This window comes from Haemorhous mexicanus, chromosome 38 (genome assembly GCF_027477595.1).
Source record: "Haemorhous mexicanus isolate bHaeMex1 chromosome 38, bHaeMex1.pri, whole genome shotgun sequence".
Taxonomy (NCBI): Eukaryota; Metazoa; Chordata; class Aves; order Passeriformes; family Fringillidae; genus Haemorhous; species Haemorhous mexicanus.
The window spans coordinates 417,419-443,484 of record NC_082378.1 but is presented as its reverse complement, the minus strand read 5'-3'; the positions used below and the strand labels follow the sequence as shown (position 1 = coordinate 443,484).

Genomic DNA, 26,066 nt, shown 5'->3' with positions numbered 1-26,066 from the left:
ACCCTAAAAATGTCCCCAAATTGTCCCCAAAATGCCCCCCAAAAATTCCCAAAAATTGGCCCAAAAATTCCCCAAAATGTCCTCAAAATGTCCTAAAAATGGCCCCAAAATGGCCCCAAAAAATGGCCCCAAAATGTCCCAAAATGTCCCAAAATGTCCCCAAAAAATTCCCAAAACTGGCCCCAAAATGGCCCCAAAAATGTCCCCAAAGTGTCCCCAAAAATTCCACAAAAATGGCCCCAAAATGGCCCCATCCCCCCCGATGTCCCCAAAGTGTCCCCAAACTCTCCCAAAATGTCCCAAAAATGTCCCAAAAAATCCCCAAAAATCCCAAAATGTCCCCAAAATGTCCCCAAATGTCCCCATGCCCCTCCTGGGTGTCCCAAACTCCCCCAGAATGTCCCAAACTCTCCCAAAATGCCCCAAAATGTCCCCCAAAAGCCCCAAAACGTCCCCAAACTGCCCCAAATGTCCCCAAAGTGTCCCCAGCCCCCCCGGATGTCCCCAAACTCCCCCACAATGTCCCAAAATGTCCCAAAAAATCCCCAAAAATCCCAAAATGTCCCCAAAGTGTCCCCAGATGTCCCCAAACTGCCCCAAATGTCCCCAACCCCCCCAAATGTCCCCAAATGTCCCCATCCCCCCCCCGGGATGTCCCAAACTCTCCCAAACTCTCCCAAAATGTCCTCAAAAAATCCCAAAAATCCCAAAATGTCCCCAAACTCCCCCAAATGTCCCCCGATGTCCGCAAATGTCCCCAAATGTCCCCAAGCCCCCCCCAATGTCCCCAAATGTCCCCAAAATGTCCCCAAAAAATCCCAAAAAATCCCCAAAATGTCCCCAAAGTGTCCCCAAATGTCCCCAAGTGTCCCCAAACCGCCCCAAAGTGTCCCCAACCCCCCCAAATGTCCCCATCCCCCCCCCGGGATGTCCCAAACCCCCCCAAAATGTCCCCAAAAATCCCAAAAAGTCCCCCAAAAATCCCCAAAAATCCCAAAATGTCCCCAAATGTCCCCAAAGTGTCCCCAAACTGCCCCAAACTGCCCCAAATGTCCCCAACCCCCCCAAATGTCCCCAAATGTCCCCATCCCCCCCCCGGGATGTCCCCAAACTCTCCCAAAAAGTCCAAAAAATCCCAAACTGTCCCCAAGTGTCCCAAAATGTCCCCAACCCCCCCAAAGTGTCTCCAAAGTGTCCCCAACCCCCCCCGGATGTCGCCAAACCCTCCCAAAATGTCCCAAAAAATCCCCAAAATCCCAAATATCCCCAAAATGTCCCCAAAGTGTCCCCAAAGTGTCCCCAAATGTCCCCAAATGTCCCCAAATGTCCCCAAACTGCCCCAAATGTCCCCAAACTGCCCCAAATGTCCCCAAATGTCCCCATGCCCCCCCTCGATGTCCCCAAACCCTCCCAAAATGTCCCAAAAAAATCCCCAAAAATCCCAAAATGTCCCCAAAATGTCCCCAAAGTGTCCCCAAATGTCCCCAAACTGCCCCAAAGTGTCCCCATCCACCTCCGATGTCCCCAAACTCTCCCAAAATGTCCTGAAATGTCCCAAAAAATGCCCAAAAAATCCCCAAAAATCCCAAAATGTCCCCAAATGTCCCCAAAGTGTCCCGCGATGTCCTCAAGCCCCCCCGGTGTCCCCTCCCCCCCGGGATGTCCCCAAAGTCTCCCAAAGTCTCCCAAACTCTCCCAAAAATCCCCAAAAATCCTCAAAAATCCCAAAATGTCCCCAACTGTCCCCAGATGTCCCCAAATGTCCCCAAATGTCCCCAAACTGCCCCAAATGTCCCCAAATGTCCCCAAGCCCCCCCCGGATGTCCCCAAACTGCCCCAAACTCTCCCAAAATGTCCCCAAAAATCCCCAAAAATCCCCAAATGTCCACAAAATGTCCCCAACCCCCCCAATGTCCCCAAATGTCCCCATCCCCCCCCCGGGATGTCCCAAACTCTCCAAAATGTCCCCAAAAAATCCCAAAAAATCCCCAAAATTCCTCAAAGTGTCCCAAAGTGTCCCCAAACTGCCCCAAATGTCCCCAAGTGTCCCCAAACTGCCCCAAAATGTCCCCAAATGTCCCAAAATGTCCCCAAGCCCCCCCGGATGTCCCAAACTCTCCCAAAATGTCCCAAAAATGTCCCCAAAAATCCCCAAAAAACCCCCAAAATCCCCAAAGTGCCCCCAAATGTCCCCAAATATCCCCATCCCCCCCGATGTCCCCAAACTCTCCCAAAATGTCCCAAAAATGTCCCAAAAAATCCCCAAAAATCCCCCAAACTCCCCCAGATGTCCCCAAATGTCCCCAAAATGTCCCCAAATGTCCCCATCCCTCTCTCAGATGTCCCCAAACTCTCCCAAAATGTCCCAAAAAATCCCCCAAAAATCCCCAAAAAAATCCCCAAAAATCCCAAAATGTCCCCAAAGTGTCCCCAACCCCCCCAAATTGTCCCCAAATGTCCCCAAAGTGTCCAAACCCCCCAAATGTCCCCATCCCCCCCCCGGGATGTCCCAAACCCCCCCAAAATGTCCCCAAAAATCCCAAAAATCCCCCCAAAAAATCCCCAAAATCCCCAAAAATCCCAAAATGTCCCCAAATGTCCCCAAAGTGTCCCCAAACTGCCCCAAAGTGTCCCCAAATGTCCCCAAACTCCCCAGAATGTCCCCAAATGTCCCCAAATGTCCCAAAATGTCTCCATGCCCCCCCGATGTCCCAAACTCTCCCAAATGTCCCCAAAAAAATCCCAAAAAATCCCCAAAATTCCTCAAAAATCCCAAAATGTCCCCAACTGTCCCCAGATGTCCCCGGATGTCCCCAAACTGCCCCAAATGTCCCCAAATGTCCCCAAGCCCCCCCCGGATGTCCCCAAACTGCCCCAAACTCTCCCAAAATGTCCCCAAAAATCCCCAAAAATCCCCAAATGTCCACAAAATGTCCCCAACCCCCCCAATGTCCCCAAATGTCCCCATCCCCCCCCCCGGGATGTCCCAAACTCTCCCAAAATGTCCCCAAAAAATCCCAAAAAATCCCCAAAATTCCTCAAAGTGTCCCCAAAGTGTCCCCAAACTGCCCCAAATGTCCCCAAGTGTCCCCAAACTGCCCCAAAGTGTCTCCAAAGTGTCCCCAACCCCCCCCGGATGTCCCCATCCCCCCCCCGGGATGTCCCAAACTCCCCCAAAAATCCCCAAAAATCCCTAAAAATCCCCAAAAGTCCCCAAAAATGCCCCCAAAGTGTCCCCAAAGTGTCCCGCGATGTCCCCAAGCCCCCCCCGGTGTCCCCTCCCCCCCCCCGCTCTCACCCAGCTCCTCCATTCCGGGTCCCCTCCGCCCCTCCCCCACCCCCGCCCCTCCCCCCCCTCCCCCCCCGGGGCCGCTCCCGGCGCTGCCCAAATTTGGGAATTCGGGAACGGCGGGGGGGGAGGGGGAGGGGGGATTTTGGGGATTTTGGGGGGAATTTGGGGATTTTGGGGGAATTGGGGATTTTTGGGATTTTTGGGGGATTTTTGGGGATTTTGGGGGATTTTTGGGTTTTTTGGGGGATTTTTTGGGGGGATTTTGAGGATTTTGGGGGAATTTTTGGTGAAATTTTGGGGATTTTTGGGGAATTTTAGGGATTTTTGGGGGGAATTTTGGGGATTTTTTGGGGATTTTTGGGGATTTTTGGGATTTTGGGGGGGGATTTGGGGATTTTGGGGGATTTTTGGGGAATTTTGGGGATTTTGGGGGGATCTTATTGGGGGATATTTGGGGATTTTTTGGGGATTTTTGGGGATTTTGGGGATTTTTGGGGGGAATTCGGGGATTTTTGGGATTTTTTGGGATTTTTGGGGAATTTTAGGGATTTTTGGGGGGAATTTTGTGGATTTTGGGTGATTTTGGGGAATTTGGGAATTTTGGGGGATTATTGGGATTTTTTTGGGATTTTTTTGGGGGGAATGGGATTTTTGGGGGATTTTTGGGGGATTTTTGAGGGATCTTTTGGGGGGATATTTGAGGATTTGGGGGATTTTGGGGGGAATTCGGGATTTTTTTGGATTTTTTGGGGAATTTTAGGGATTTTTGGGGGGAATTTTGGGGATTTTGGGGGAATTTTGGGGGAATATTGGGGATTTTTTGGGGGGATTTTGGGGAATTTGGGGATTTTTGCGGATTTTGGGGGGATTCAGGGATTTTTTGGGGATTTTTTTGGGGGGAATTTGGGGACTTGGGGGAATTTGGGGAGAATTTTGGGGATTTTTGGGGGATTTTGGGGATTTTTGGGGAATTTTGGGATTTTGGGGGGATTTTGGGGGATTTTGGGGAATTTTGGGGGAATTTTGGGACTTTTTGGGGATTTTTTTGGGGGGATTTTTGGGAGATTTTTCGGGATTTTTGGGATTTTTTGGGGGGATTTTGGGGGAATTTGAGGATTTTGGGGGGAATTTTTGGGGATTTTTGGGGGAATTTGGGGGATTTTTGGGGGATTTTTTGGAGGAATTTTGGGGATTTTTGGGGGAATTTTGGGCATATTTGAGGGATCTTTTTGGGGGATTTTTGGGATTTTTTGGGGAATTTTAGGGCTTTTTGGGGGGAATTTTGGGGATTTTTGGGAATTTTGGGGGGATTCAGGGATTTTTTGGGGATTTTTTGGGGGGATTTTGGGGACTTGGGGGAATTTGGGGAGAATTTTGGGGATTTTTGGGGGATTTTGGGGATTTTTGGGGAATTTTGGGATTTTGGGGGGATTTTGGGGGATTTTGGGGAATTTTGGGGGAATTTTGGGACTTTTTGGGGATTTTTTGGGGGGATTTTTGGGAGATTTTTCGGGATTTTTGGGATTTTTTGGGGGGATTTTGGGGGAATTTGAGGATTTTGGGGGGAATTTTTGGGGATTTTTGGGGGAATTTGGGGGATTTTTGGGGGATTTTTTGGAGGAATTTTGGGGATTTTTGGGGGAATTTTGGGCATATTTGAGGGATCTTTTTGGGGATTTTTGGGATTTTTTGGGGAATTTTAGGGCTTTTTGGGGGGAATTTTGGGGATTTTTGGGAATTTTGGGGGATTCAGGGATTTTTTGGGATTTTTTGGGGGGATTTTGGGGATTTTTGGGGATATTGGGGGTTTTGGGGGGAAATTGGGGATTTGGGGGAATTTTTTGGGGAATTTTGGGGATTTAAGGGAAATTTTGGGGGAATTTGGGATTTTTGGGGTATTTTTAGGGGAAATTTGGGGTTTTTTTGGAGGGAGTTTTGGGGAATTTTGGGGGATTTTTAGGCGGAATTTGGAGATTTTTTGGAGGGAGTTTTGGGGAATTTTGGGGGATTTTTGGCGGGAATTTTGGGAGGTTGGAGGGAAATTTTGAGGGAATTTTTTGCGAGTTGGGATTTGTTTTTTTTTTTATTTAATTTTTTTAGGTCGGGATTTTGGGGTGATTTTTTATTTTTTTGGGGAATTTCGGGAGATCTCAGCCCCACCCGACACTTTCAGCCATTTTTTTTTTTATTGGCCCCAAACCCGCCCGAATTCGCCCCAAAATTCCTTCCCCGGCCCCTCCCCCTCCCTCGGGGGGTCCCCACAATTCCAGAAGGTCCCAGAAAGTTCCAGAAGGTCCCGAAAATTCCGCAAGGTCCCCAAATCTCGGCGGGGGGTCCCCCAAAGTTTGGGGGGGGCTCCCCTGTGACGTCATCGGCACCTGGGGTGGCCCCGAGGTCCCAAAAGTGTCCCCAAGGTTCCCAAAATTGTCCCCAAATCCTTTTTGGTGTCCCCAAAATTGTCCCCAGGGTCCTTTTGGTGTCCCCAAGGTCACTTTTGGTGTCCCCAAAATTGTCCCCAGGGTCCTTCTGGTGTCCCCAGGGTCATTTTAGGGACCCCAAAATTGTCCCCAAGGTCTTTTTTGGTGTCCCCAGGGTCACTTTTGGGTTCTTTGAGGTCCTTTTTGGTGTCCCCAAAATTGTCCCCAGGGTCCTTTTGGTGTCCCCAGGGTCCTTTTGATGTCCCCAGGGTCATTTTTGGTGTCCCCAGGGTCACTTTAGGGACCCCAAAATTGTCCCCGGGGTCCTTTTGATGTCCCCAAGGTCATTTTTGGTGTCCCCAGGGTCCTTTTGGTGTCCCCAGGGTCCTTTTGGTGTCCCCAGGGTCACTTTAGGGACCTCAAAATTGTCCCCAAGGTCCTTTTAGTGTCCCCAAAATTGTCCCCAGGGTCCTTTTGATGTCCCCAGAGTCACTTTAGGGACCCCAAATTGTCCCCAGGGTCCTTTTTGGTGTCCCCAGGGTCCTTTTGATGCCTCCAGGGTCATTTTAGGGACTCCAAAATTGTCCCCAGGGTTCTTTTGGTGTCCCCAGGGTCCTTTTGGTGTCCCCAGGGTTCTTTTGGTGTCCCCAGGGTCATTTTTGGGGTCCCAGGGTCCTTTTGACGTCCCCAAGGTCATTTGAGGGACCCCAAAGTTGTCCCCAGGGTCCTTTTGATGTTCCCAGAGTCACTTTAGGGACCCCAAAAGTGTCCCCAGGGTCATTTTTGGTGTCCCCAAAATTGTCCCCAGGGTCCTTTTGATGTCCCCAGGGTCCTTTTGGTGTCCCCAGAGTCATTTTAGGGACCCCAAAATTGTCCCCGGGGTCCTTTTGATGTCCCCAAGGTCATTTTTGGTGACCCCAGGGTCCTTTTGGTGTCCCCAGGGTCACTTTAGGGACCCCAGAATTGTCCCCAAGGTCCTTTTAGTGTCCCCAAAATTGTCCCCAGGGTCCTTTTGGTGTCCCCAAGGTCATTTTTGGGGTCCCCAGGGTCCTTTTTGTTGTCCCCAAGCTCCTCTCACCGCGACCCCTCCCCCTCCATGACGTCACCCTCCCCCTCCACGCCATCCCCCTCCCCCTCGTCGCTGTCCCCGAGCTGTCCCCACCCCACCAGGGGGTCCCAGCCCTCCCCTCCCCCCAGGCGGAGGGGGGGGAGGCCCTTGGGGGAGGGGCAGATCTCCCCCAGCAGAGCCCGCGCCAGCCCCGCCCCCTCCCGCGCCACCTCGGCCACCGCCACCAACCTGGGGGCCACCTGCAGGACCCCCCCCCGGAGGATGTCACCTGCCACCCTCCGCGCCAGCTGGGGACACCCCCAGAGCTCCGCCAAGGCCCAGAGCTCGGGGGGCGACCCCGCCACCGCCCCCGCCAGCCACGCCTCGAATGACGTCACCAGGAAACGGCGCGAAAGCGCCAGCGCCGCCCCCGCCGTGGTGGCGCTGGGGGGAGGCGACATTTGGGGACAAGGGGGGCGACAGCCGTGCAGGAAGTGCAGCAGGAGGAGCAGGGCGGCGCGGGGACAGCGGCGGAGTGTCACCTGCGGCTGGTGGCCCTCCAGGAAGGGACCCGACACGAGGGTGGCCAGGACGGGGGACAGCAGGGACAGCGCGCGGCGGGAGGCGGGGATGGCCGGGGGCACGTCGGGGACAAGGGACACGTCCCAGGGGGACAGCGAGTAGGGACAGGGGCACGGCGGGGGGGACACCTGGGCGGGGGCTGGGGACACCTGGGGGGGGGGTGGGGACATTGGGGACACCTGGGGGGGGCTTGGGGACACCTGAGAGGGGGTTGGGGACACCTGGGGAGGGCGTGGGGACACCTGAGAGGGGGTTGGGGACACCTGAGAGAGGGTTAGGGACACCTGGGGAGGGGCTGGGGACACCTGGGGGGGGGGTGGGGACATTGGGGACACCTGGGGGGGGCTTGGGGACACCTGAGAGAGGGTTAGGGACACCTGGGGAGGGGCTGGGGACACCTGGGGGGGGGCTGGGGACACCTGGGGAGGGGCTGGGGACACCTGGGGGGGGGCTGGGGACACCTGAGGGGGGGTTGGGGACACCTGGGGAGGGGGTGGGGACATTTGGGGACAGGGACTGGGGGAGTTTAGGGACACCTGAGGGGGGTTTGGAGACATTGGGGACACCTGGGGAGGGTTTGGGGACATTTGGGGAGGGGTTGGGGACACCTGGGGACAGGGACACGGCGGGGGGGACACCTGGGGGGGGCGTGGGGACACCTGGGGGGAGTTTAGGGACACCTGGGGGGGATTTGGGGACATTTGGGACACTTGGGGACAGGACCTGGGGGAGTTTAGAGACACCTGGGGGGATTTGGGGACATTGGGGACACCTGGGGACAGGAGCTGGGGACGTTTGGGGACATTTCCGGGGGGTTTGGGGCCAGCCGGGGACGTTTGCAGGGGGGTGGGGACACCTGGGCACGGCAGCTGGGGACACCTGGGGACACCTGGGGACGGCAGGTGGGGACACCTGGGGACACCTGGGGACGTTTTGGGGCTCTCGGGGCCACCTGGGGCCACCTGGGGCCAGGTGAGAGCGCCCCGGAGGTGTCCCCAGGTGTGTCCCCAATGTCCCCAGGTGTGTCCCCAATGTCCCCAGAGGTGTCCCAGGTGTCCCCAGGTGTGTCCTGGATGTCCCCAGGTGTGTCCAGGTGCTCCCAGGTGTCCCCAAATCCGTTCTCTGCGTCCCCAGGTGTGGCCAGGTGTGGCCAGGTGTCCCCCAGGTCCCCGTCGGTGTCACCGCTGTCCCCGTGGCCGTTCACCTGCGGGACCAAAAACAGACCAGGTGTGTCCCCAACGTCCCCAGGTGTGTCCCAAATGTCCCCAGGTGTGTCCCAAATGTCCCCAGGTGTGTCCCCAACGTCCCCAGGTGTGTCCCCAACGTCCCCAGGTGTGTCCCCAATGTCCCCTCACCTGTCCCAGGTGTGTCCCCACCCCCTCAGGTGTGTCCCCAATGTCCCCTCACCTGTCCCAGGTGTGTCCCCACCCCCCTCAGGTGTGTCCCCAATGTCCCCTCACCTGTCCTAGGTGTGTCCCCACCCCCCCAGGTGTGTCCCCCTGTCTCTCACCTGTCCCAGGTCTGTCCCCACTGTCCCATCACCTGTCCCAGGTGTGTCCCCCCCGAAGTTGTGTCCCCAGGTGTGTCCCTCACCTGTCCCACGTGTGTCCCCCCCCCCCTCCCCCAGGTGTGTCCCCCCCTCCCCCCAGGTGTGTCCCTCACCTGTCCCAGGTGTGTCCCCTCCCCCAGGTGTGTCCCCTCCCCCCCAGGTGTGTCCCCTCCCCCAGGTGTGTCCCCTCCCCCCCAGGTGTGTCCCCTCCCCCAGGTGTGTCCCCTCCCCCCCAGGTGTGTCCCCTCCCCCAGGTGTGTCCCTCACCTGTCCCAGGTGTGTCCCCTCCCCCCCCCAGGTGTGTCCCCCCCTCCCCCCAAGTGTGTCCCCAGGTGTGTCCCCTCCCCCCAGGTGTGTCCCTCACCTGTCCCAGGTGTGTCCCCAGGTGTGTCCCCTCCCCCCCCAGGTGTGTCCCTCCCCTCCCCCAGGTGTGTCCCTCACCTGTCCCAGGTGTGTCCCCAGGTGTGTCCCTCCCCTCCCCCAGGTGTGTCCCTCACCTGTCCCAGGTGTGTCCCCAGGTGTGTCCCTCCCCTCCCCCCAGGTGTGTCCCCTCCCCCCCGGTGTGTCCCTCACCTGTCCCTGGTGTGTCCCCTCCCCCCAGGTGTGTCCCCTCCCCCCAGGTGTGTCCCTCACCTGTCCCAGGTGTGTCCCCTCCCCCCCAGGTGTGTCCCCTCCCCCCCGGTGTGTCCCTCACCTGTCCCAGGTGTGTCCCCAGGTGTGTCCCCTCCCCCAGGTGTGTCCCCAGGTGTGCCCCCTCCCCCCCAGGTGTGTCCCCCCTCCCCCCCCGGTGTGTCCCTCCCCTCCCCAGGTGTGTCCCTCCCCTCCCCAGGTGTGTCCCCTCCCCTCCCCCCGGTGTGTCCCTCACCTGTCCCAGGTGTATCCCCTCCCCCCAGGGGTGTCCCCTCCCCCCAGGTGTGTCCCCTCCCCCAGGTGTGTCCCCCCCTCCCCCCCAGGTGTGTCCCCTCTCCCCCCGGTGTGTCCCTCACCTGTCCCAGGTGAGCTCTGACGGCTCCGATGGCGGCGGCCGCGTACAGAGCCAGGGGGGGAGGGGCGGCCCCGGCCCCGGCCCCTCCCCCACCCCGGGCGGCCACGGCGCCCAGCAGCAGCGGCAGCGCCCCTCCCCCACCCCAGAGCAGCGGCCACAGCGGCGAGCCCGGCCTGGGGGGAGGGGCCAGTCACGATATGTCGCGATAGAGGGGCGGGGGAGGGGATTCGGGGGGTGGGGGAGGGGATTTAAGGGGTGGGGGGAGGGGCGGTCAGGCTCTATCGCCCCTCCCCCACCCCAGAGCAGCGGCCACAGCGGCGAGCCCGGCCTGGGGGGAGAGTCACGATATATCGCGATAGAGGGGCGGGGGAGGGGATTTGGGGGGTGGGGGAGGGGATTTGGGGGGTGGGGGAGGGGCGGTCAGGCTCTAGCGCCCCTCCCCCACCCAGAGCAGCGGCCACAGCGGCGAGCCCGGCCTGGGGGGAGGGGCCAGTCACGACATGTCGCGATAGAGGGGTGGGGGAGGGGATTCGGGGGGTGGGGGAGGGGATTGGGGGGGTGGGGGAAGGGATTTGGGGGGTGGGGGAGGGGTGGTCAGGCTCTAGCGCCCCTCCCCCCACCCCAGAGCAGCGGCCACAGCGGCGAGCCCGGCCTGGGGGGAGGGGCCAGTCACGATATGTCGCGATAGAGGGGTGGGGGAGGGGATTGGGGGGGTGGGGGAAGGGATTTGGGGGTGGGGGAGGGGATTTGGGGGGTGGGGGGAGGGGCGGTCAGGCTCTATCGCCCCTCCCCCACACCAGAGCAGCGAGCCCGGCCTGGGGGGAGGGGCCAGTCACGATATATCGCGATAGAGGGGTGGGGGAGGGGATTTGGGGGGGGGGTGGGGGAGGGGATTTGGGGGGGGTGGGGGGAGGGGCGGTCAGGCTCTATCGCCCCTCCCCCACCCCAGAGCAGCGGCCACAGCAGCGAGCCCGGCCTGGGGGGAGGGGCCAGTCACGACATGTCGCGATAGAGGGGTGGGGGAGGGGACTTGGGGGGTTTTTTTTGGGGGATTTTCTGGACGGATTTTTTGGGTTAATTTTGGGGGACTTTGGGGCATTTTTCAGGGATTTTTTGGTGATTTTTGGGGTAATTTTGGGGCATTTTCCAGGGATTTTTTGGGATTTTTTTGGTGATTTTTGGGGCATTTTTCAGGGATTTTTTGGGGTGATTTTAGAGGATTTTTGGGGGGGTTGGGGTGGAATTTTTGGACAATTCAGGGGAAGATTTTGGGGGAATTTTGCGGAGATTTTTGGAGGCAATTTGGGGTGATTTAGGGGGATTTTGGGAGGATTTTTGGGGAAATTTTGGGGGTTTTTTAGGTGATTTTTGGGGTATTTTTGGGGTGGTTTGGGGATATTTTTGGGGAGAATTTGGGGGATTTTTAGGTGATTTTTAGGGGATTTGGGGAGAGATTTTTGGGGAGATTTTGGGGTTTTTTTAAAGTGATTTTTGGGGTCTTTTTGGGGTATTTTTGAGGTATTTTGGGGTTTTTTAAAGGTGATTTCTGGGGCATATTTTTGGGGATTTGGGGGAGAATTTTTGGGGGATTTTTAGGTGGTTTTTGGGGTATTTTGGGGTTTTTTTAGGTGATTTTTGGGGTATTTTTGGGAGGATTTTTAGGGAAATTTTGGGGGGTTTTAGGTGATTTTGGGGGTATTTTGGGGGGGATTTTGGGGGTTTTTTAGATGATTTTGGGGGTATTTTGGGGGGGATTTTTGGGGAGATTTTGGGGGTTTTTTAGGTGATTTTTGGGGTATTTTTGGGATTTTTAGGTGATTTTTGGGGTATTTTTGGGAGGATTTTTGGGGAGATTTTGGGGTATTTTTGGGGGGTTTTTGGGGGTATTTTTGGGGTTTTTTAGGTGATTTTGGGGGAGATTTTGGGGTTTTTTGAGATGAGTTTTGGGAGGATTTTTGGGGAGATTTTGGGGTTTTTAGGTGATTTTTGGGGTATTTTTTGAGGGGATTTAAGGGTATTTTTGGGGTTTTTTAGGTGATTTTTGGGAGGATTTTTGGGGAGATTTTGGGGTTTTTTAGGTGATTTTTGGGGTATTTTGGGGGGATTTTTGGGGAGATTTTGGGGTTTTTTAGGTGATTTTTGGGGGTATTTTGGGAGGATTTTTGGGGAGATTTTGGGGTTTTTTAGGTGATTTTTGGGAGGATTTTTGGGGAGATTTTGGGGGTTTTTAGGTGATTTTTGGGAGGATTTTTGGGGAGATTTTGGGGTTTTTTAGGTGATTTTTGGAGGCAGTTCCGGGGGGATTCTGGGTGGCTTCAGGGCACTTTGGGGAGGGGTCTCACCTGGCCAGCAGGGGCAGGGCGGTGGCGCAGGCCAGGCGGGCGGGGGGGCTCCCACACCTCAGCCCGTGGGTCAGGACCCCCACCCCAAAAGGCGACGCCGCCGTGGCCGCCAGGCTCCTCAGCAGGGCCTCACCTGGGGGGGGTGGGAGGGGGAATTTGGGGCTCAGGGGTCCCAAAAATTCACCTGAGACCCCCAGGGTTGAGTTGGGGATACCCCAAAACCCCCCCTGAATAAAAAAATCTGAAAAAATCGCCCCAAAATTGACGAAATTCGCCCGAAATTCGTGAAAAATCCACCCCAAAAATCCCATTTTTCCACAAAATCTCCCCAGTTTTTCCAAAAGCCCCCCCAAATCCACCCCAAGTTCTCAATTTTTCCCCAAAACCCACCCCAAACCACCAAAAATCCCCCCAACCTCCCTCAAAATTGCCATTTTCCCCCCAAAATCCCCCAAATTTTCCCAAAATCCCCCCAATTTTCCCCCAAATCCCTCCTATATTCCCATTATTTCCCCAAAATTCCCCAATTTTCTCCCAAATCCCCCAATTTTTCCCCCCCAAATCCTCCAATTTTCCCCTGAATCCCCTCAAAATTCCCATTTTCCCCCAAATTCCCTTTTTTCTCCCAAACTTCCTCAATTTCCCCCAAAATCCCCCCCAATTTTCCCCACAACCCCCCCAAATTCCCATTTCCCCCCCAAATTTCCCCCAAATCCCCAAATTTTCCCCAAATTCCCCCAATTTTCTCCAAATCCCCCCAAAATCCCCCATTTTCCCCCCAAAATTCCCATTTTTTTCCCCTAAATCCCCGCAAATCCCCCATTTTCTCCCCAAAATTCCCATTTTTTCCCTTAATCCCCCATTTTCCCCCAAAATTCCCATTTTTTCCCCCCAAAATCCCCCAAATTTTCCCCAAATCCCCCCAATTGTCTCCCAACCCCCCCCAATTTTCTCCCATTTTCCCCCCAAAATTCCCATTTTTCCCCTAAATCCCCCCAAATTCCCATTTCCCCCAAAATTCCCATTTTCCCCCCAAAATTCCCATTTTTTTCCCCTAAATCCCCCCAAAATCCCCCATTTCCCCCAAAATTCCCATTTTTCCCCCCAAAATTCCCATTTTTTCCCCTAAATCCTCCCAAAATCCCCCATTTTCTCCCCGAAATTCCCATTTTTTTCCCTAAATCCCCATTTTCCCCCCCCAAATTCCCATTTTTTCCCCTAAATCCTCCCAAAATCCCCCATTTTCTCCCCGAAATTCCCATTTTTCCCCCTAAATCCCCCATTTTCTCCCCCAAATTCCCATTTTTCCCCTAAATCCCCCCCATAATCCCCCATTTTCCCCCCAAATTCCCATTTCCCCCCCCGAAATTCCCATTTTTCCCCAAAATCCCCCAAATTTTCCCCAAAATCCCCCCAATTTTCTCCCAAAGCCCCCCCAAATTCCCATTTTCCCCCCAAATTCCCATTTTTCCCCCCAAATTCCCATTTTCCCCCCAAATTTTCCCAATTTTGCCCCAATTTCTCCCCCAGACTCACCCAGCTCCCTCAGCCTCTCCCTCCTCTCCTTCGGGGGTCCCGGCGATTTGGGGCGGGGGTCTCTCCCCTCTGCCAGGGGTTTGGGGTGGGGGTCTCTCCCCTCCCCCATCACTTTGGGGTGGGGGTCTCTCCCCTCCCCCATCACTTTGGGGTATTTGGGGTGGGGGTCTCTCCCCTCCCCCATCACTTTGGGGTGGGGGTCTCTCCCCTCCCCCATCACTTTGGGGTATTTGGGGTGGGGGTCCCTCCCCTCCCCCACCTCCCGGACCCATTTTTGGGGCGGGACCCCCAGCACGAGCCAGGCGTGGATCAGCGAGGGGACGAAGCCCCTCACCAGGAGCCCCAAAAATTGCGGATTTTGCACCAAAAGCTGCAGCAGGCGGGGGGCGCGGGGGGAGGGGCGCGGGACCCCCGCCAGGTACCCCAAAAGGGCCGAGACCACGGTGGGGGAGGGGAGGGAGGGGGAGGGGCGGGGGGGCTGGGCCAGGCGCTCCAGCAGCAGCAGCACGGGGGTCTCGGGGCTCCGGGGGTCCCCGAAAAGCAGGGGGGGGATGGGCGGCAGCGCCAGAGCCCGCACGGAGGGGGGGAGGGGCGGCGGCGGCTTCTTGGGGGGTGGGGGAGGGGCGGGGGGAGGGGAAGGGGGAGGGGTGGTGGGGGGGGGAGGTGGTGCTGGAGAGCCAGGACCTGTGGGGGGGGGGAGGGGAGGGGTTAGAGGGGGAGAAGCCCCCCCAAAAATAACCCCAAAATTCCATTAAATCAGCCCAAAAATCCCGTTAAATCACCCCAAAAATTCCATTAAATAACCCCAAAATCCCATTAAATGAGCTCAAAAATCACCCCAAAAATCCCATTAAATGACCCCAAGAATAACCCCAAAATCCCATTAAATGAGCCCAAAAATAACCCCAAAATTCCATTAAATAACCCCAAAAATAACCCCAAAAATCCCATTAAATAACCCCAAAATTCCATTAAATAACCCCAAAAATAACCCCAAAATTCCATTAAATGACCCCAAAAATTCCATTAAATCACCCCAAAAATAACCCCAAAAATCCCATTAAATAACCCCAAAATTCCATTAAATAACCCCAAAAATTCCATTAAATGAGCCCAAAAATCCCATTAAATGAGCCCCAAAATAACCCCAAAATCCCATTAAATCACCCCAAAAATAACCCCAAAAATCCCATTAAATAACCCCAAAATCCCATTAAATAACCCCAAAAATTCCATTAAATCACCCCAAAAATCCCATTAAATCACCCCAAAATATCCCCCAAATCCCATTAAATAACCCCAAAATTCCATTAAATAACCCCAAAAATTCCATTAAATGAGCCCAAAAATCCCATTAAATCACCCCAAAAATAACCCCAAAAATCCCATTAAATGACCCCAAAAATCCCATTAAATAACCCCAAAATTCCATTAAATGAGCCCAAAAATCCCATTGAGCCCAAAAATAACCCCAAAATTCCATTAAGTGAGCCCAAAAATCCCATTAAATCACCCCCAAAATCCCATTAAATGACCCCAAAAATCCCATTAGAAGAGCCCAAAAAACCCATTAAGTGAGCCCAAAAATAACCCCAAAATCCCATTAAATGACCCCCAAAACCCCAGAACCCCTCAAATCCATCCCAAGACCCCTCCCCAATATCCCAAATCCCCCCAAACCCCCTCAAATCCATCCCAAGACCCCTCCCCAATATCCCAAATCCCCCCAAACCCCCTCAAATCCATCCCAAGACCCCTCCCCAATATCCCAAATCCCCCTAAAATCCATCCCAAACCCCCTCCCCAATATCCCAAATCCCCCCAAGACCCCTCCCCAATATCCCAAATCCCCCCAAAACCCCTCAAATCCATCCCAAAGACCCCTCCCCAATATCCCAAATCCCTCCAAAACCCCTCAAATCCATCCCAAAGACCCCTCCCCAATATCCCAAACCCCCAAGACCCCTCCCCAATATCCCAAATCCCCCCAAACCCCCTCAAATGCATCCCAAGCCCCCTCCCCAATATCCCAAAGCCCCTCAAATCCATCCCAAGACCCCTCCCCAATATCTCAAATCCCCCCAAACCCCCCCAAAGCCCCCTCCCCAATATCCCAAATCCCCCCAGAACCCCCCAAACCCCCCCAAAGCCCCCTCCCCAATATCCCAAACGCCCCTAAAATCCCCCGAAGACCCCTCCCCAATATCCCAAATCCCCCCAAACCCCTCAAATCCCCCCAAGACCCCTCCCCAATATCCCAAATCCCTCCAGAACCCCTCAAATCCATCCCAAGACCCCTCTCCAATATCCCAAATCCCCCTAAAATCCATCCCAAGACCCCTCCCCAATATCCCAAATCCATCCAAGACCCCTCCCCAATATCCCAAATCCCCCAAACCCCCCCCAAAGCCCCCTCCCCAATATCCCAACCCCCCCCCAAGCCCCCTCCCCACTCACCTGAGCCCCCTCCAGCTCCCCGCCGCTGCCTCCCCGTGCGCCCCCAGCCCCAAATCCCGAGGCCAATCCGCCGATGCCGCCTCCTCTTCCTCCCTCTCCTCCTCCTCCTCCTCCTCCTCGTGAGCCCCCTCCCCAATTGGGGGGTCCGGGGGCAGGCGGCGGGCCAGCAGCGGGACCACCCCCCACTTCTCGAGGGCGCGCAGGGCCGGGGGGTCCCAGGCGAAGGCGCTGAGCGCCAGCAGCACCGGGCGGTGCCAGCGCCGCGCCCGGGGGTCCCGCAGGACCCCCAGCAGAGCCCCCAGACCCCCCGAGCGCCGCAGCCGCGCCCGGTTCACCGCCTCGCGGCACAGCAGGCACAGCGCGCGGACCCCAGACTCAAATTGGGAACTGCAGGGGGAAGGGGGGACCCCAGACCCAAAGTGGGAACCCCCAGACTCAAATTGGGCACTGCAGGGGGAAGGGGGGACCCCAGACCCAAAGTGGGAACCCCCAGACTCAAATTGGGCACTGCAGGGAGAATGGGGGACCCCAGACTCAAATTGGGCACCCCCAGACTCAAATTGGGCACCCCCAGACTCAAATTGGGCACTGCAGGGGGAGCGAAGGACCCCAGACTCAAATTGGGAACTGCAGGGGGAATGGGGGACCCCAGACCCGCTTTGGGGACCCCTAGAATCGGATTGGGCCGAGGAGGGGGAATGGGAGACCCCAGACCCAAAGTGGGGACTCTCAGATCTCAGCTGGGGGGAGGAGGGGGAGAGAAGGACCCCAGACTCAAATTGGGCACTGCAGGGGGAGTGAGGGACCCCAGACTCAAATTGGGCACTGCAGGGGGAGTGGGGGATCCCAGACTCAAATTGGGCACTGCAGGGGGAGTGAGGGACCCCAGACTCAAATTGCGCACCCCCAGACTCAAATTGGGCACCCCCAGACTCAAATTGGGCCCAGGAGGGGGAGGGAGGGACCCCAGACCCAAAGTGGGGACTCTCAGATCTCAGCTGGGGGGAGGAGGGGGAATGGGAGACCCCAGACTCAAATTGGGCACTGCAGGGGGAATGGGGGACCCCAGACTCAAATTGGGCACTGCAGGGGGAGGGAGGGACCCCAGACTCAAATTGGGCACTGCAGGGGGAATGGGGGACCCCAGACCCAAAGTGGGAACCCTCAGATCTCAGCTGGAGGGAGGAGGGGGAGCGAAGGACCCCAGACTCAAATTGGGGGGAGGAGGGGGAATGGGAGACCCCAGACTCAAATTGGAGACCCCCAGACCCAAATCTGGGATCCTTGGTCCTGGATTTGGAACCCCCAGACCCAAATTGGGCACCCCCAGAGCTGAATTTGGGGTGGGGACCCCCAAATTTGGGGTTGTGACCGAATTCAGAACCCCCAGACCCAAAATGGGGCCCCTTGGACCTGGATCTGGAACCCCCAGACCCAATTTTGGGATTGGCACCTGACTGGGGACCCCCACCCAATTGGGGACCCTTGGACCCAGCCCGAGATGAGAACTGGGGACCCCCAGACCCAAATTGGGGATCCCGGGGCTCAGATTTGGGACCCCCACCCTTAAATTTGGGATTTTCACCTAATTTGGAACCCCCAGACCCAAATTCGGGTCCCCCATTCAAATGGGGGGATTTGAGACCCCCACCCAATTTAGGACCACCCCAAGATTTGGGACCCCCACCCAGACTGGGACCACCCCCATTCAGCTGAGACCCCCCACCCAATTTGTGACCCCCTCTCAATTTTAGACTCCCACCCTCAAGTTTGGGACCCCAACCCAAATTGGGATGACCCTTAACTTCAGGACCCCCACCCAATTTGGGACCCTCACCCCAACATTTAGGACCCCCACCCAATTTGGGATCCCCACTCAATTTAGGACCACCCCCAGATTTAGGACCCCCACCCAATTTGGGATCCCCACCCCGAAGTTTGTGACCCTCAGCCCCAAATTTGGGACCCCCACCCAATTTAGGACCATCCTTAACTTTGGGACCCTCACCCAATTTAGAATCACCCCCAAATCCGTGCCCCCCACCCCCAAATTTGGGACCATCACCCAATTCAGAATCACCCCCAAATTTGGGACCCTCACCCAATTTAGAATCACCCCCAAATCCGTGCCCCCCAGCCCCAAATTTAGGACCCTCACCCTTAAATTTAGGACCCTCACCCAATTCAGAATCACCCCCAAATTTGGGACCCCCACCCAATTCAGAATCACCCCCAAATTCAGGCCCCCCACCCAGTTTAGAACCCCCACCCCCCAACTGAAAACCCTCACTCCCAAACTCACACCCCCCACCCCCAAACCCATCCCCCCCCTCCCCATACTCATACCCCCCCTCCCCCAACTCTCCGCCCGCCCCCTCCCCCCCGTTTTCCCCCCACAGCCCCCTCCTCACGGCGGCCACCGCAGCCTCCACGGCCCCGGCCGCCCCCAGCGCGGGTCGCAGCCAGCCCCGCGTCCCCAGCGCGGCCAGCGCGGCCAGCGCCGACCCCCGGGGGTCCAGGGCGGGCCGGGCGGCCAGAGCGGCCAGCGCGCCCAGGGCGGGGGTCGCGGCCTCGGCCACGGAGGAGGGGCAGGGGGCGAGGAGAAGCCCCCGGAGCGCCCGGGCCAGCGGCGGGCAGCAGGGGTCGGCGGGGCCGAGCGCGGCCAGGCGGGCGGAGAGAGCGGAGACGGCGAGGGCGCGGCTGGGGGAGGGGAGAGGGGGGTCCTGGGGAGGGGATTTGGGGGGGGTCTGGGGGGTCTGGGGGGTGCCGAGGATGCGGAGGGCGCGGGCGGCGCTCAGCAGGCAGCCGGGGGTGGTGCAGGTGGAGGTGAGGGAGATCAGGAGGGGAGCGGCACCTGAGGGGTTAATAAGGGGGGAGGGGAAGGGGTTAAGGGGGTGGAGGGGAGGTGGGGTGAAAGAGACCCCAAAATTCACCCGAAATTCGCCCAAATCGCCCCCCAAATTCCCTCAAATCGTCACCCAAAATTCACCCAAAACGCCTCCAAAATTCTCCCTCAGAATTCCCCAAAATCGCCTCAAATCACCCCAAAAATTCCCTCAAATCGCGCCCAAAATTGCCCCAAATCGGCCCCAAAATTCCCTCAGAATTCACCAAAATCCCCAAAAATATTCCCAAATTCCCCACAAAACCCCCCAAATTCCCCCGAAATCCCCAAATTTTCCAACAAAAGTCCCCCAAAATCCCCCCCAAACCCCCCCAAAATCTCTAAATTTCCCCCAAATCCCCCTAAATCCCCCAATTTTCCAACACAAATCCCCAAATTTCCCCCAAATCCTCCCAAAATTTCCCCCAAAATCCCCAAATTTCCCCCCAAAAATCTCAACATTTCCTCCAAATCCTCCCAAAATCCCCCAAATTCCCCTAAATTTTCCAACACAAATCCCCAAAATCCCCAAACTCCCCCCAAAACCCCCAAATTCCCCCCCAAAATCCCCAAATTCCCCCCAAAATCCCCAAACTTCCCCCCAAAAATCCCCAAATTCCCCCCAAAATCCCCAAACTTCCCCCCAAAATCCACAAACTTCCGCCCAAAAATCCCCAAATTCCCCCCCAAATCCCCAAATTCCCCCCAAAATCCCCAAACTTCCCCCCAAAATCCCCCAATTCCCCCCCAAATCCCTGAAATTCCCCCAAAAATCCCCAAATTCCCCCCAAAAATTCCCTGAAATTCCCCCCAAAATCCCCAAACTTCCCCCCAAAATCCCTGAAATTCCCCCCAAAAATTCCCTGAAATTCCCCCCAAAATCCCCAAAATTCTCCCAAAAAATCCACAAAATTCCCCCCAAATCCCCAAATTCCCCCCCAAATCCCCAAACTTCCCCCCCAAATCCCCAAATTCCCCCCAAAATCCCCAAAATTCCCCCCAAAATCCCCAAAATTCCCCCCAAAATCCCCAAACTTCCCCCCAAAATCCCCCAATTCCCCCCAAAATCCCCAAATTCCCCCCAAAATCCCCAAATTCCCCCCAAAATCCCCAAACTTCCCCCCAAAATCCCTGAAATTCCCCCCAAAAATTCTCTGAAATTCCCCCCAAAATCCCCAAAATTCTCCCAAAAAATCCCCAAAATTCCCCCCAAATCCCCAAATTCCCCCCAAAATCCCCAAATTCCCCCCAAAATCCCCCCTAAATCCCCCAAAATCCCCCTAAATCCCCAAATTTTCCAACAAAAGTCCCCCAAAATCCCCAAATTTCCCCCAAATCCCCCCGAAATTTCCCCCAAATCCCCCCGAAAATCCCCAAACTCCCCCCAAAAATTCCCTGAAATACCCCCCAAAATCCCTAAATTCCCCCCAAAAATCCCCAAATATTCCCCCCCACACCCCGGATTTTCCCAAAACCGCCCGGATTTGCCCCAGTCGCTGCTCACCGGCGTCCAGCACAGCGCGGGCGCCCTCGGGCTCCAGGGCCAGGTTGGCCAAAGTGCGGGCCACGCGGTTCCACACGCTCTCGGGGGCGGCGGGCAGCGCCAGCAGCGACACTGCCACAGGCACGACACTTCTCCTCACTCCCGGCACTTTTCTCCTCAGTCCCGACACTTTTTTCCTCATTCCCGGCACTTTTTTCCTCATTTCCGACATTTTTTTCCTCATTTCCGACACTTTTCCCCTCACACCTGACAAGCTTCCCCTCACTTCCGGCACTTATCCTCCACATTCCCACACTTTTCCCCCCATTTCTTACACTCTTCCCTCATTTCTGACACTTTTCCCCTCACATACAATATTTTTCTTCACATTTCCGACACTTTTCTCCACATTCCCGGCACTTTTTCCCTCAGACCCAACATTTTTTCCCTCAGACCCGACCCCTCTCCTCCCACCCCGGCCCATTTCCCCTCCCAACTGACACTTTTCCCCTCATTCCCACACTTTTCCCCTCATTCCCGACATTCTTTCCTAATTTCAAACACTTTTTCCCTCATTTCCGACATTTTTCCCCTCATACACAACATTTTTCTTCACATTTCTGACACTTTTCTCCACATTCCCGGCACTTTTTCCCTCACACCCGACCCGTCTCCTCCCACCCCGGCCCATTTCCCCTCACTCCCGGCACTTTCCCCCCACATTTCCTCACTTTTCTCCTCATTTCTGACACTTTTCCCTCATTTCCGACACTTTTCCTCTCACACCCGACATTTTTCTTCACATTTCCGACACTTTTCTCCACATTCCCGGCACTTTTCCCCTCAGACCCAACATTTTTTCCCTCAGACCCGACCCCTCTCCTCCCACTCCGGCCCATTTCCCCTCACAACTGACACTTTTCCCCTCATTTCCGACATTTTTTCCCTCATTTCTGACACTTTTTCCCTCATTTCCGACACTTTTCTCCTCACACCCAACATTTTTCTTCACATTTCTGACACTTTTCTCCATATTCTCGCCACTTTTTCCCTCACACCCAACATTTTTTCTCTCACACCTGACCCCTCTCCTCCCACTCCGGCCCATTTCCCCTCACTCCCGGCACTTTCCCCCCACATTTCCTCACTTTTCCCCTAATTTCTGACACTTTTTCCCTCATTTCTGACACTTTTCCCCTCACACCCAACATTTTTCTTCACATTTCCCACACTTTTCTCCACATTCCCGGCACTTTTCCCCTCAGACCCAACATTTTTTCCCTCACACCCGACCCCTCTCCTCCCACTCCGGCCCATTTCCCCTCCCAACTGACACTTTTCCCCTCATTTCCGACATTTTTTCCCTCATTTCTGACACTTTTTCCCTCATTTCCGACACTTTTCCCCTCACACCCAACATTTTTCTTCACATTTCCGACACTTTTCTCCACATTCCCGGCACTTTTTCCCTCACATCCAACATTTTTTCCCTCACACCCGACCTGTCTCCTCCCACCCCGGCCCATTTCCCCTCACTCCCGGCACTTTCCCCCCACATTTCCTCACTTTTCCCCTCATTTCTGACACTTTTTCCCTCATTTCTGACACTTTTCCCCTCACACCCAACATTTTTCTTCACATTTCTGACACTTTTCTCCATATTCCCGGCACTTTTTCCCTCACACCCAACATTTTTTCCCTCAGACCTGACCACTCTCCTCCCACCCCGGCCCATTTCCCCTCCCAACTGACACTTTTCCCCTCATTTCCGACATTTTTTCCCTCATTTCTGACACTTTTTCCCTCATTTCCGACACTTTTCCCCTCACATACAATATTTTTCTTCACATTTCCGACACTTTTCTCCACATTCCCGGCATTTTTTCCTTCACACCCGACCCCTCTCCTCCCACCCCGGCCCATTTCCCCTCACTCCCGGCACTTATCCTCCACATTCCCACACTTTTCCCCTCATTCCCGACATTCTTCCCTAATTTCAAACACTTTTTCCCTCATTTCCGACATTTTTCCCCTCATACACAACATTTTTCTTCACATTTCCCACACTTTTCTCCACATTCCCGGCACTTTTCCCCTCACACCCGACCCGTCTCCTCCCACCCCGGCCCATTTCCCCTCACTCCCGGCACTTTTCCCCCCACATTTCCTCACTTTTCCCCTCATTTCTGACACTTTTTCCCTCATTTCCGACACTTTTCCCCTCACACCCAACATTTTTCTTCACATTTCCGACACTTTTCTCCACATTCCCGGCACTTTTCCCCTCAGACCCAACATTTTTTCCCTCAGCCCTGACCCCTCTCCTCCCACCCCGGCCCATTTCCCTCACACCGGACACTTTTCCCACACATTCCCACACTTTTCTCATAATTTCTGACACTTTTCCCTCATTTCCGACACTTTTCCCCTCACACCCAATATTTTTCTTCACATTTCCGACATTTTTCTTCACATTCCCGGTACTTTTTCCCTCAGACCCCACATTTTTTCCCTCACACCCGACCCCTCTCCTCCCACCGGGCCCATTTCCCCTCACTCCGGACACCTTTCCCCACATTCCCACACTTTTCCCCTCATTCCCACACTTTTCCCCTCATTTCTGACACTTTTCCCCTCATTTCTGACACTTTTCCCCTCACACCCAACATTTTTCTTCACATTTCCGACACTTTTCTCCACATTCCCGGCACTTTTTCCCTCACACCCGACACTTTTTCCCTCACACCGGACACGCTTCCCCTCACTTCCGGCACTTATCATCCACATTCCCACACTTTTCCCCTCATTTCTGACACTTTTTCCCTCATTTCCGACACTTTTCCCCTCACATACAATATTTTTCTTCACATTTCCGACACTTTTCTCCACATTCCCGGCACTTTTCCCCTCACACCCGACCCCTCTCCTCCCACCCCGGCCCATTTTCCCTCCCACCGGACACCTTTCCCCACATTCCCACACTTTTCCCCTCATTTCTGACACTTTTCCCTCATTTCCGACACTTTTCCCCTCACACCCGACATTTTTCTTCACATTTCTGACACTTTTCTCCACATTCCCGGCACTTTTCCCCTCAGACCCAACATTTTTTCCCTCAGACCCGACCCCTCTCCTCCCACCCCGGCCCATTTCCCCTCACACCGGACACTTTTCCCCCACATTCCCACACTTTTCTCATAATTTCAAACACTTTTCCCTCATTTCCGACACTTTTCCCCTCACACCCGACATTTTCCTTCACATTTCTGACACTTTTCTCCACATTCCCGACACTTTTTCCCTCAGACCTGACCCCTCTCCTCCCACTCCGGCCAATTTTCCCTCACTCCCGGCACTTTCCCCCCACATTCACACACTTTTCCCCCCATTTCTGACATTTTTCCCTCATTTCCGACACTTTTCCCCTCACACCCAACATTTTCCTTCACATTTCTGATACTTTTCTCCACATTCCCGGCACTTTTCCCCTCAGACCCAACATTTTTTCCCTCAGACCCGACCCCTCTCCTCCCACTCCGGCCCATTTCCCCTCCCAACTGACACTTTTCCCCTCATTTCCGACATTTTTTCCCTCATTTCCGACACTTTTCCCCTCACACCCAACATTTTTCTTCACATTTCCGACACTTTTCTTCATATTCCTGGCACTTTTTCCCTCACACCCAACATTTTTTCCCTCAGACCCGACCCCTCTCCTCCCACCCCGGCCCATTTCCCCTCACTCCCAGCACTTTTCCCCCACATTCCCACACTTTCCCCCTCATTTCTGACACTTTTTCCCTCATTTCCGACACTTTTCCCCTCACACCCAACATTTTTCTTCACATTCCCGACCCTTTTCTCCACATTCCCGGCACTTTTTCCCTCACACCCATCATTTTTTCCCTCAGACCCGACCCCTCTCCTCCCACTCCGGCGCTTTTCCCCTCACACCCAACACATTTCTCAACATTTCCAACACTTTTCTTCACATTTCCGACACTTTTCCCCACATTCCCGGCACTTTTCCCCTCACACCCGGCACTTTTCCCCACATTTTCCCCTCATTCCCGGTACTTTTTTCCTCATTCCCGGTATTTTTCCCATCACACATTTCCCCTCACACGACCTCTTTCCTCACACCGTACACTTTCCCCCCCAGTCCCTGCACTTTTCCCCATATTCCCGGTACTTTTCTCCACATTCCCGGTACTTTTTCCCTCACACTCGACACTTTTCCCTCACACCGGACACTTTCCCCCCAAGTCCCTGCTCTTTTCTCCACATTCCCGGTACTTTTCCCCTCACGCCTCACACTTTTCCCCTCAATCCCGGTACCTTTCCCCACACACCCGACACTTTTCCCCTCACTCCCGGTACTTTTCCCCTCACACCCGACACTTTCCCCTCTTTCGCAGCCCCTATCCCCCCTCACTCACCCAGCCGCGGCACCCCTCCGAGGCTCCTGGTCTGCCGCCGGCAGCCGGGCTCGGTGCAGCAGTTCCCGAGCACGCTTAGTGCCAGCTCCAGCACCCTCCGGGGCCTCTCGGGCCCCACCAGCTCTAGCAGCGGCCCGAGCCCCCCTCGCTCCCGGAACCGCGCGGGGCCCCCGGCCCGCCGCGTGTGCCGGGCGCGCAGCGCCAGCAGCGCCCGCGACAGCGACGGCTCGGCCGCGGCCCGCACGGCCTCCACGCACCAGCCCAGGGACTCGGACATGGTGGGGGAGAAATGGGGGAAAAACGGAGGAAAACGGGGAAAAAAAATAGAGCGGGGTGAGGGGGGAGAGGGGAACGGTGAGGGGCGGAACGGGCGGAAAGGGAGAGCGGGGAGGAGGGAACGGCGGGGAGGGGGCACAGAGAGAGCGGGGGAAGGGAGAGGGGGAGGGACGCAACGCGCGAGGGGTGATGGGAGAGGGGCGGGGTTTGCGGGTGATTGGCGGGTGGGTGTGAGGGGGAAGGGGCGGAGCGATTCGTGATTGACATGTGGTGCGCGAGGGGAAAGGGTGATTGACAGGCAGTGATTGATCGATAAGTGATTGATTAGAAGGGGCCATGGCAACCTGTGATTGACAGGAAATATACCCATGGGGGATTGACAGGACTGTGGGTGATGGGTTGATTGATTGATTGATTAAAAGGGCATGTGGAAAAGAGTGGTTGGTTAGGCAAAGACTAATCGATTAATATTTGGATTGATTGATTAAGAAAGGGGCGTGGCAACGGGTGATTAACAGGGAAATAGCCGATTGATTAAGTGATTGATTGACTAATTGATTGACATCCAAGGGGAGGATTGATGCTTAAAAGGGGGCGGGGCGATGAATGATTGACAGAATAAATTATGCTAACGGCGGCGGTACAATGAATGATTGACAGCACATGAAGCAAACGGCTGCCAGCTTAATGGGCGTGGTCACGCCTCAGTGGGGGCGGAGCAATATTTGATTGACAGATATGAGGTCGGGGCTAACCAAAACTCGCGAGTTTTCCCG

General features: G+C 55.4%; 1 protein-coding gene across 1 annotated transcript; it reads right to left on the bottom strand.

Annotated features, from left to right (window-relative positions):
* Positions 1–7,979: 7,979 nt before the first annotated feature.
* LOC132341317 (armadillo repeat-containing protein 5-like) lies at positions 7,980–25,485 on the bottom strand. The gene is made up of 9 exons (XM_059872775.1): positions 25,015–25,485; positions 20,597–20,707; positions 18,606–19,062; positions 16,388–16,595; positions 13,752–14,355; positions 12,216–12,348; positions 9,875–10,046; positions 8,262–8,543; positions 7,980–8,228 (listed from the first exon to the last, which is right to left on the bottom strand). Exons 1-9 carry the CDS (start codon positions 25,289–25,291, stop codon positions 8,073–8,075), a joined length of 2,400 nt encoding a protein of 799 aa, XP_059728758.1. The 5' UTR covers positions 25,292–25,485; the 3' UTR covers positions 7,980–8,072.
* Positions 25,486–26,066: the final 581 nt, after the last annotated feature.